At 44.9% G+C, this 12,403-nt stretch overlaps 1 protein-coding gene across 4 annotated transcripts in view; it reads right to left on the bottom strand.

The window, feature by feature from the left end:
- The window catches only part of fgf13a (fibroblast growth factor 13a), a 638,247-nt gene that overhangs the window by 472,024 nt on the left and 153,820 nt on the right, over positions 1-12,403 (bottom strand). For 2 of the 4 annotated variants that reach the window (XM_041196414.1, XM_041196418.1), the window contains exon 2: positions 8,412-8,486. The exons of the other annotated variants lie outside the window; for them this stretch is intronic. In XM_041196414.1, the coding sequence (XP_041052348.1) occupies positions 8,412-8,486 (75 nt within the window). The remainder of the gene's footprint in view (positions 1-8,411; positions 8,487-12,403) is intronic. 4 annotated transcript variants of the gene reach the window in all.

The raw sequence follows: 12,403 nt of genomic DNA, 5'->3' as shown, positions 1-12,403 counted from the left end.
CATTAGGATCAGCTGATGATTTCTTTGCATCTATTTCTGTCTCCATCACGTGGAGAGTCAGCGGTGGAGGTCAGTGCTGCACAACACTGAGAAGAGGGACCCATCCTCTTCCTTTTCTTAGTTAGTGTCTCAAGTCTCCCTTTCTGTTTTGCAGCATCTACTGAATGATTCAGTGGAAATGATACACAGTCCACCCTGGCACTGACTGGTTAAAGCAGATCACTGCACTCCAAGACAAGTGAGACACTTGCGTCCCATACCACCTTCACCAGGTATTCAAGTTCATCTGTAATCATTCAGAATGAGACTGATTATTGTTCCAGTCCCTCTCTAGGTGACTCACACAGTGCTGAAGGACACTCCAAAGCAGCGAAAATCTGGGACTTTCCTCCCCAAACTTCTGTGGATGCTGGGGTCAATTGGAATTTGAAGGATTGAGGTCAACAGGTTTTTGGATAAGAAGATCAAGAGATGTGGAGTAAGGATGGGCAAAAGGAGTTGAGGTGCAGGTCAATCATGATTTTGTTGGATGGGTGAACATGCTTGAGGGGCCAAATGGCCTCGTCCTGTTCCTCTGTCTATAATGAGGTCTAAGGAACAACAGGCACTTATTTTGCTATAGTGAGAGTCTGCATTTTGTTGGCTAGTGGAAGGAAAATGCTCTGCAAATTGGGAAATGGAGCAATGGAAATGGATTGGTGTGTGTCATTTTGTTGAAAAGTTGCCACTGACACAGGTACAAAATACCAAATAACCTCACTCTGTGCTGCAAATTGACTGATTCAACAAAATCCACAGCCATAAATAAAGAAGGTCCAAAAAGTAAAATGGAAAAGGTGTAGATATTCTTAGGTGTCACTTTCCCGATAATAGTCACTCAATTTGAGATTGTAATGTTGGTAGAGGGCTCCTGAATATTATGTGTACTGTTCGCATCTATCTTTGGCAATCAAGTCGGGAGTAATAGAGTTGGCAGGATTTCTGATAGGTCATATCGCGTAGCCAGTCTCTCTGCTTGAGTTCACACCTGTGCCAAATGGGCACAGACACAAGAAATGCCATCCCCCAACTTCCTCTGTAAAGGAGGGAATCCATTCAACTTTGCATCCCTGCTGAGTCCCCCCAGCCCATTCCCCAGTCTGGGATTCTGAGACCATTGGGTTACCATTGATTAGTTAGCTCCAGTTTGTAGTTGGAGAAATAGTGGGTTATCGTTCAGCCATGGAAAGCATGCTGCAGGTCAAGTAATTCAAGTAGCAAAAGTTAGCCTGGACAATCTTAACCCTGGATTATAACTTAAGCGAATCTTCAACAATCAACAAACTTTAAATTGAATGTGCTTGGCTTGGTGTCACCTTTATTTAAAATGTCATTCATTGAAAGACAGAGCTCATATTTAGATAGCGGGTTTCATGATCTCAGGACATTCAAGACACTTCACACCAATGAAGTACTTTTGAAGTGTAGTCACTGTTGTGATGCAGTGAAACACACCAACCAATTTCTGCAAAACAAATTTCCATAAACAACAAGATGTTAATGACCAGATCATCTGTTTCTAGCGGACATATATTGACCAAGACACCCAGGAGAACTCTCTTGCTCTTTGGAACAGTGCCACTGGATTTTCTGTGTGCACCTGAGAGGGCTTAACCTCGCATCCAGAAAACAGTACCTCCAATAGTGCAGCACTCCCTCAGTACCGTATTGGGTATATTAGCCTAGGTTTTGCCCTTGAGTTTCTGGAGTGCGACTTGAACACACGTGCCCACCGCCTGATACCCATTGGATGAAAATCAGGCAAGGACAGGGTCAGGTTTACCTGTACACCACCCCCACCCCCAACCCCGGCCCCAAACTCCCCTGCAGTTATACTGTCAACCAAAATGCTCCATCCAAACTTGCAAGTGAGGAGCAATTCCACAAGCTGCCAGTCCCATTGCAGGATGAGTAAGAGAAAAGAAACAAGGCAATATTTAAAATATCATAGCCCAATCAGGTAAATAATGTAAGTCTTGACATGAACCAGAAGCGAGGCAAGAGTAAAATATAATCCTCATTAGACACTGGCTGGAATTTTCCAGCCCCTCACACCGGTGGGATCGGAATGGAGATTTCAATGGTTTGCCGGCCTCGCCCGGGTAGGGGCGGAACCCAGTGCAGGGGGGCTGGAAAATTCTGGCCACTGTGTCTGATGCATAGACACAGACCAGAGCTGGAACAAATTGGTGAGGCTGCCCACACTCAGAGTCTCTCCCCAGTAACTCTTGAACTTTACCACGAATGCAGACATTGCTGAGGCAGAGATGACCCATCTGGATTAATCTGAAGCCTTGCCTCAAAATCATTTTAACAAAGGTTCTAAAACCTTCAAGCTGAGTTTAAAATGAAGGGCTTCTCCAAGCGAAGGTATGAACAAAACAATTCTTTTTTAAGATGACCTAAATACAAATTTAAATCAACACTTTCTAGTCCTGCCACCACGTTATATAACTTTCAAATTCACCGACAAATTATTTAGGCTTCATGTGTCAAACTTCCACAGGCCATTCAATCCTTCTGTCACACAGGAACAGGAGGAGGCCATTCAGCCCTTCTCGAACCTGTTGCAGTGGAACAGGAGTCCATTCAGCCCTTCAAACCGGTCACACAGGAACAGGAGAAGGCCACTAAGCTCCTCAAGCTTCCTACAAAGGAAAAGGAGGCTATTCATCCCCTCGAGCCTGTAACATAGGAACAGAAAGAGACTGTCTGTCTGTTCAAGTCTATTCCGTCATTCAGTGAGACCATGGCTGATCTGTATCTTAACTCCATCGACCACCCTGATTTTGTAATCCTTAATTCCTTGCCTAATAAAAAACTATCAGTCTTATGTTTGAAATTGTCAATTGACCCCCAGCTTCAGCAGCTATTTGGGAGAGAGTTCCAGATTTCCACCACCCTTGTATAAAGAAGTGCTTCCTTACATTGCCCTTGAACAGTCTACTTCCAATTTTAAGGTTCTATTCCCTTCTCCTGGACTCCTAGAGAAAATAGTTTCTATCAACTCTATCAATTCTTTGAATATTTCTAAGGCAGAGGTGGATAAATTCTTGGTAAGCAAGGGGGTGATAGGTTATTGGGGTAGGCGGGATGCAGATTTGAGGATACCATCAGATCAGCCATGATCTTATTAAATGGTGGAGTTGGTTCGAGGGGCTGAATGGCCTATTCCTGCTCCTTGTTCGTATCTTTGTATGTTTAATCATCTTAAACACTTCAATAAAATCATCCCTTGTATTCAAGGGAATACAAGCCATGTGTATGCAGGCTGTCCTCAAAATGTAACCCTTCTACCCCCAGTATCATTCGGCTGAATGTGTACTGCAGCTGCTTCAAGACCATCTTTTAAACCAACATCGTGAATCTGTGAATTATTTTCTTCCTTCCACACACCATTCCAAGATTGACAAGGTCACTTCCTGAATTGTGTCAAGGTCTTTCCCAATGCTTGATGCATTAAACCTAGTGCATGATTAAGACCCGATGTGAATTATACACCTCCCACATTTCACCACTCCTGCTGCTCTGTAAAATGATTGCTGCTGGCTACTACATTATGCTGATGAAAATGCCTGTGTTTGGTCATTTGTATCACTGCTGTGCCAAACTCCCAGGGTAATGCTCTGAGCACCTTGGAATAGATGGAGCTGCTAACAGAAGCACAGGACTCAGGAACAGAAGACCATTCGACCCTCTGAGCCTGCTCCGCCTTTCAATAAGATTAAGGCTGAACTGATTGTAGCCTCAACTCTACTCTCCTGCATGCCCACTCATAACCCTTGACTCCGATGTCAATCTAAAATCTGTCTAACTGAATAAATTCAATGGCCCAGCCCCACTGCTTTCTGGGGAAGAGAATTCCACAGACTCATAACACTCTGAGAGGAAAACTTTCTCTCATCTCCATTTTAAATGGTAGATCTCTTACTTTTAATCTGTGTCCCCTGGTTCTAGTCTTCCCCACAAGTGGAAATATCCTCCCAATATTCACCCTATCAAATCTCTCAGCAATTTATATGTTTCAATAAGATCACCTCTCATTCTTATAAACTCCAATGGGTATCGGCCGAACCTGTTCAAACTTCCTTCTTAGGATAAACCCTTCATCTCAGGTATCAATCAAATGAACCATTTCTGAACTGCTTCTAACACAATAGTATTTATTTTCAAATGAGACCAAAACTGTAGACAGTATTCCAGGTGTGGCCTAACCAAAGCCCTGTACAATTGCAGTAAAACCTCCCTATTTTTATATTCCATTCCCCTTGCAATAAACTCCAACATTCCATTTGCCTTCCTTGTAGTATGCAGGAATGCACTACCTACATACTATAAGTATAATCAGGCAGGTTCTACAGTTGGGGTTAGGGGTGGGGATTGGGGGTGTGGGCTGATCTCCTCCACCAGATTATCACCTAATTGGTGATGGTGAAATGATCCAACGGCACCTGTTTCAGTCACTAACTGGAAAGTAACATTCAGGCCACGCAAGTACCGGGCAATGACCATCTCCAACAAAAGAGAATCTAACCGTTGCCCCTTGACTTTCAATGGCATTATTATCACTGAGTCCCCCACTATCAACACACTGGGGGTTACCATTGACCAGAAACAGAACTGGACTAGCCATATAAATACTGTGGCTACAAGAGCAGGTCAGAGGCTAGGAATTGCGCGACGAGTAACTCACCTCCTGACTCCCCAAAGTCTGTCCACCATCTACAAGGCACAAGTCAGGAGTGTGGTGGAATACTCCCCACTTGCCTGGATGAGTGCAGCTCCCACAACACTCAAGAAGTTTGACACCATCCAGGACAAAGCAGCCCACTTGATTGGCACCCCATCTACAAACATTCACGCCCTCCACCACCGATGCACAGTGGCAGCAGTGTGTAGCATCTACAAGATGCACTGCAGGAATTCACTAAGGCTCCGTCAACAACACTTTTCAAACCCAAGACCACTACTATCTAGAAGGACAAGGGCAGCAGATAGATGGGAACAACTCCATCAGGAAGTTCCCTTCCAAGCCACTCACCATCCTGACTTGGAAATATATCGCCGTTCCTTCACTGTCGCTGGGCCAAAATCCTGGAACTCCCTCCCTAACAGCACTGTGGGTGTACCTACACCACATGGACTGCAGCGGTTCAAGAAGGCAGCTCACCACCACCTTCTCAAGGGGCAACTGGGGATGGGCAATAAATACTTGGTCCAACCAGCAAAGCCCACATCCCATGAATGATTTTTTTTTTAAATTAATTAAGTGACTGGATATCCTGTCATATTTGAAATAGTGCCACTGGGGGTTTAACATCAACAGTACCTTCAACAGTGCAGTGCAACACTCCCTTGGTACTCGCACTGGGCAAGTCAGCTTGGATCTCTCACTCAAGTCCCTAGAGTAACACTTGAATCCACAGCCTTCTGATCTAGTGGTGAAATGGCTACCAACTAAGACATAGCTGGCAATAACTGGATAGCAAAATAAAAACAGGCCATCAGCAAGGATGGGGTACCCAGAGCTAGTTACAGGGTACATAAAAGGTCAAATAGTAATTGGTAATTAAGGTCATTAAAGTCTTAAATACATCAAGATAATCAAGTAGCTGGTCATATTTCCATCCAAGAAGATTATGAAGGAGGAAATTGCATTTATATAGTGCCCTATTAGGCCTCTCAGAAACATTCCAAAATATTCTGCATCATTGCACTGCAGTCAATTACTAGATATGGGGAACACAGCAATCAATTTGTGCACAGCAAGATCTAACAAACAGCAATATGGTGACCTTTAGTCAAGGTGTAAGTGTTGCCACCAGTTCAGGAAAGAGACAGGCTATTCGACGAACTTCAGCTACCTTATATGCTCAGGTCTGTCAGGAGACTCCGTTAGGAGGAGTCTCATCTCTAACTCAGCAGGTTGTGGGTTTAAGTTCCACTCCAAGTCGTGTGCACTGCAATCCAGGCTCCCACTCCAACCAAGTGCTGCGCTTTCAAAACATTTATCCTTTAGTGACATATTAAACTGAGGCTCCATCTGCCACCTCAGAGTGAGAGAGCTCCCATGGCATTGTTTTACAGAGGAGTTATCCCCATTGTGCTGGCCAAATATTTATCCCTCAGTCAATATCATAAAACAGCTACATTGGTCATTTATCATCTTACTGCTTGTGGGAGTTTGCTGGGTGCAAATTGGGTGTGTTACCTACATTACAACAGTGACTAAATTTCAAAAGTAGCTCATTGGCTGTAAAGTGATTTGAGACTATTTTTTTTCTTTCTTGAGATGGGGGCTTCACTGGCTGGGCCAGCATTTTTGCCCATCCCTAATTGCCCTTGAGAGGGTGGTGGTGAGCTACCTTCTTGACCCACTGCAGTCCTTGTGGTGTAGGTACACCCACAGTGCTGTTAGGAAGGGAGTTCCAGGATTTTGGCCCAGCGACAGTGAAGGAATGGCCGATATATTTCCAAGTCAGGATGGTGAGTGGCTTGGAGGGGAACTTCTAGATGGTGGTGCTCCCATGTATCTGCTGCCCTTGTCCTTCTAGATGGTGGAGGTCGTGGGTTTGGGACGTGCTATTGAAGGAGCCTTGGTGAGTTGCTGTAGTGCATCTTGTAGATGGTGCACACTGCTGCCACTGTACATCAGTGGTGGAGGGAGTCAATGCTTAAGGTTAAGAATCAAGTGGGTTGCTTTGCTCTAGATGGTGTCAAGCTTCTTCAGTGGTGGAGCTGCATTCATTCAGGAAAGTGGAAAGCGGGCAGCCAGTAGTTGTGAAAGATGCTATACAAATGCAAGTCTTTCTTCTTTACTCAGTCTGCTTAGTTCAGCTACTATCTTAATGGAAATTGGCAAACGATCCAGGGAGTATATGGGAGAATTTAATTTTTTTATGCAGTGAGCTGTTGTAATCTGGAATTTTCTGCTTTAAAGGGAAGTGGAAGCATGTTCAATAGTGAGGTGAGGTGAGGGTGGCTGCCCTTGACATCAATGCAGCATTTGACAGAGGGTGGCAGCAAGGAGCCCTAGTAAAACTGGAGTAAATGGGAATCGGGGGCAATCTCTCTGCTGGTTAGGGTCATACCCAGCACAAAGGAAGATGGTTGTGGTTGTTGGAGATCAGTCACCTCAGCTCCAGGACATCACAGCAGGAGTTCCTCAGGGTAGTGTCCTCGGCTCAACCATCTTCAGCTGCTTCAACAATGACCTTCCTTCCATCATAAGGTCAGAAATAGGGATGTTCGCTGATGATTGCACAATGTTCAGCACCATTTGCGACTCCTCAGATATTGAAACAGTCCATGTCCAAATGCAGCAAGACCTGGACAATATCCAGGCTTGAGCTGACAAGTGGCAAGTTACATTCGCACCACACAAGTGCCAGGCAAGAACATCTCCAACAAGAAAGAATCTAACCATCTCCCCCTGACGCTCAATGGCATTACCATCACTGAATCCCCCACTATCAATATCCTGGGCTTACCATTGACCAGAAACTGAGCTATAAGGGCAGGTCAGAGCCTAGGAATTGTGCAGTGGGTAACTCACCTTCTGAATCTCCAAAGCCTGTCCACCATCTACAGAGCACAAGATAGGAATGTTATGGAATACTCCCCACTTGCCTGGATTAGTGCAGCTCCCACAACACGCAAGAGGCTTGACATCATCCAGAACAAAGCAGCCCGCTTGATTGGCACCACATCCACAAACATTCACTCCCTCCACCACCAACGCACAGTTGCAGCAGCGTGTACCATCTACAAGATGCACTGCAGGAATTCACCAAGGTTCCTTACACAGCACCTTCCAAACCCACGACCACTACCATCTAGAAGGACAAGGGCAGCAGATAGATGGGAACACCACCACCTGGAAGTTCCCCTCCAAGCCACTCACCATCCTGACTTGGAAATATATCACCATTCCTTCACTGTTGCTGGGTCAAAATCCTGGAACTCCCTCCCTAACAGCACTGTGGGTGTGTACCTACACCACAGGGACTGCAGTGGTTCAAGAAGGCAGCTCACCACCACCTTCTCAAGGGCAACTAGGGATGGGCAATAAATGCTGGCCCAGCCAGCGAAGCCCACATCCCATGAATGAATTAAAAAAAACTTGCGAAAGCGGAATTGGATAAATACTTCAAGGAGAAGCATTTACAGGGCTTTGGGAAAGGACAGGGAGTGTGCGGCTAATTCAGTAGCTAAATCAAAAAGCTGGCATAGCCACAATGGGCCAAATGGCCTCCTTCCCTACTGCATCATTCTAAAATTTTCAATTACATCAGTCATCCAACGAGGCAGAGGGTTACTCACACATCAACACTTAACTTGCTGGTCTGAAATCTCCCTCTCTGTTACCTTACCCCAGGTGTCCTGTGTTGTTGGACCACTGTCTAAAATATGTTGTCTCTTCACATCTTTGGTGACTGCTGCAGGATCTGTAACAGGCGGCAAATGGAGCAAGAAATAGCAATTTCAGAATGAATGGGGACAGTTCAATTTCTTTTTGCAAATGGGTGACTGTTCTCAAACAACAACAACAACAACATTTGCATTTATATAGCACCTTGAACATTTAACATGATCTAAGATGCTTCACAGAGTGTTAGCAGACGAAATTTGACATTGAGGCACATGAGGCAAAACAGATTTCCAAAAGCTTGCTCAATGTAGAAGATTTTAAGGAGCATCTTAAAAGAGGAATCGAGATGGAGAGGTTTGCTGAGGGTATTCCAGAGGTTAGGGCCCAGACAGCTGAAGCACTGACACCAATGTTGGGACAATTAAAACCTTGGATGGTCAAGGGGTCAGAATTGGAGGAATGCAGATATTTCAGAGAGTTGTGGGGCTGGAGGACTGTACAGGGATAGGGAGATGTGAGATCAGGGAGGGGTTTGAAAACAAGGATTAGAATTTTAAAATGGGGGTGTTACTCAGCTAGGAGCCAATGTGGATCTGAGGTGGACAGACAGCAGAGTTTTGGATGAGTTCAAGTTTACGGATGGTTGAGTAATTATAGTGCAACACTCACCGAGAGAGGCCTCACTGTAAACATGGGTGCTGCATCAAACCCGTCCAGCTGAACACACCCCATTCCGTCCTTTTTAGTTTGGGACTTATTTCTTATTTTAACCTTCAATTTTTTAGCCGTTTGATGCATGCATCACCAGGAGCAGCGTTAAACAGCTCACACTGTCAAAGTATCACCATGTGATGGCTATCATTAATTGGCAAAAAATTACTTCCAAAAAAATTGTTTTATAGGCACAGCACAGTTCAATGAAATTTAATTAATCATTACAGGCAAAGTTCAGTTAAATGTGTCATTATATTTATCACATTACTTTATATTAATGAGGTTTTGACTTGGTTTTAACGTTCCAATTAATTTATCTACTCAACCCTTTTAAAGTGCAGCTAGACTCCTGTTGGCGATAACCCAGTGGCTCTCATTGAGATGAGAGCTTACGGAATAGAGTACAGAATGGAGTACACAACAGGCTACAGAATAGCATACAGAGTGAGGTAGAGAATGGGGTATGACGTGGGGTACAAATGGGGTACAAATGGTACAAAATGGGATACAGAATGCTGTATAGAACAGGGTACAAATGGGGTATAAATGGAGTACAAAACAGGGTATAGAATGGGGTACAACAGATGGTACAGCATGGGGTACAAAACAGGGTAAGAATGGGGTACAAAACAGGGTAAGAATGGGGTACAAAATAGGATACAGAATGGGGTAGAGCATGGGGTAAATCAATTGGCTTGTTTCCTACATTGCAATGATGATTACACCTTATATGTGCTTTATTGGCTGTGAAGTGCTTAGGGTGTGCGGAGGTTGTGAAAGGTGCTTTACAAATGCTAGTTTATTTCTTTTCACTTTTTAAACAAAAGCATTGAACAAAAATTTTCCAGTTCAAGAACTTCTAATGATTGTTGCAAGGCTTCTTGACCAACGCAGTAAGCGCGGAAGCTGTGTCAGACAAATAAGCTGAACCTTATGTTAATAGCTGATCATTAAATACATGTGGGTCCACAGGTCACATTGCAAAGGCCTTATAACATCTGACAAGACAGCCCGAGAGAGAGAGAGCGCGATGCATTCAAGTGGAATCAATACCTTACACAATATCCCATTTCCAGTAGAGGAACTTGTCACAGTGTGTCACATCTCCTTAAAGTTGAAAACCAAATATCGGATCTAATGTTAGTTCCTGTGCCAGTTTAAAACGGGATGTGGAGGAGAAAGTGTTCATAGCTGAGAGAAGGATCGGATCAGTAAAAATGCCATCTTGGAGGAAATATGCCAGAGTATTTGTCTAACTCATACTTACAGCCTAGAAGATGTTAGTGTGAGTTAGACATCGTGTCAATGCCGGCTCTTTGCTGGAGCACTCAATCCCATCTCCCCATGACCCTGGGGAGAATTTTCGGCTCAACGAGCGGGGGTGGGGCCCACTCGCCAAGGCATAAAATGACGCGGGGTGACGTTGGGCGCACATTCTGATATCACTGCGCATCATTTAAATTTTCAGTTCGACAGACGCCCAGTCGACTGGGCTGCACACCCGCCAAACTGTCAAAGGCCTGTTAAGGCCATTAATTAACTAATTAAGGCTTTTGAGAAAGCTGCCCGTCCAATCTTAAGGTTGGCGGGGGGGCAGGTGAAGAGCCCAAGCGGCCTTCGCATTTTTCATGAAACTTCATCCACGGGCGGGATGAGATTTCATGAAGGGTTTGCAAATTAAATACATTTTTTCATTAAAGTTCATTGACATGTCCCAGCTCAGGTGACACTGTCACATGAGGGGACATGTCTTAATTTTTTTTTCTTTGTTAAAACTATTAAAACTTAAAACATATCTCCGAAGCATCGCTGTGCCTCAGGGAGATTTCTGTGCTCTTTCGCGTGCCTGCATGAGTGACAGACCGCACTCCTGACTCAGGGAACCCACACCCCTGCCTGCGCAGGGACCGTGTCTCGCTGGGTGGGCCTTAATTGGACCGCCCATGTAAAAAGTCGGCGCGGACCCGATCGGGGGTGCCGATCGGGTCCGCATCCATCTGCGCCCGCTCCTGTACAACCCCTCTCGACAGGGGGGATATTCTCTCCCCTGTATCCACTTGTGCTTGCAATATTTATCCAAGTTTCTCTTAACAAGATGTCAGGATCTCTGTCTCAAACATACCCCGTGCCGAAATAATCCAAACTCCGACAACCAATTAATCTCGCTCCTCACTCCTATAGTGACAATTTTAAATTAATGACCCCTTGATCACTGACTTTGTAACCAGAGGAGATGGTCTTCCCCTGTTCACTGGGCTCGATTTTATGTCTTCCCACCTCCTATTTTTAAAGAAATAATTAATGGGTGATTGATCGTATTTCTAAGCCAGCTGACTAGAATATTGCACTGCACACACCTTGAAATGTTTGGCGTGGGCAGACAGGTGAGATTCAGAAGGCCGTTTTTCAAATAACTTTGTGGAAAAGGTGGGAAGAAAGTGGGGGGGTGGGGGTTCAGGGGCTGTATCTTTTCGGGCCCTGTACGCATCAGAGGCACACCCCGCGCTTTGTGCCTCCATACCTGGCCTCCAAAACCCGCCCCACCCACCAATCCACCCCCACCCCACCCAACCGCCAAGCTCCCCGATTCTTTCCCACCCTAAAAGCCCAGGACTTAGCTTAATCCAGGATCTGTTGACCTTTGTGGGCCAAGGAAGGAGAAGGCCACTAATGGTGCACTGATCAAAACAGGAGACACTTAAAGAGGCCACAATTGGATGAACGCTGATAAATCGGAGCGTTGAGGGCTGTAGGAAATTACAGAGATAGTGAAGGAAGAGGCCATGGAGGGATTTGGAAACAAGGATGAGAATTTTATAAATACAAAACGTGGAGATGTAGTAACAGTGAGGAGGATAATAACAAGCTTCAGGAGGACAAAGATAGACTGGTGAAATGAACATCACATGCCAGATGAAATCTAAGGAAGAGTTTTTTAATCAGGTGAGTTGTGATCTGGAACACGCTGCCTGAAAGGGCAGTGGAAGCAGATTCAATAGGAACTTTCAAAAGGAAATGAGATAAATACTTGTGAAGAAAAAAAAAGCAGGGCAATGGGGAAAGAGCAGGGAAGTGGGACCAATTGGATCTCACTTTCTGGAGCCGGCATTGGAATGAAAGGCTGAATAAGCTCCTTCTGTGCTGTTTGAATCGATGATTCTAGGTAGGTTCAGGTGTTCCTCATTACTTCAGAAGTCTGATAGGTTAAGGACTGACCTGGTGCATGGTTCTTTCACAAGGAACAAGGTGACAAAGCATTAGCAACCCACGTGATCTGAA

This window comes from Carcharodon carcharias, chromosome 9 (assembly GCF_017639515.1).
Source record: "Carcharodon carcharias isolate sCarCar2 chromosome 9, sCarCar2.pri, whole genome shotgun sequence".
In the NCBI taxonomy this organism is placed as follows: Eukaryota; Metazoa; Chordata; class Chondrichthyes; order Lamniformes; family Lamnidae; genus Carcharodon; species Carcharodon carcharias.
This window is presented reverse-complemented; position numbering and strand designations above follow the sequence as displayed.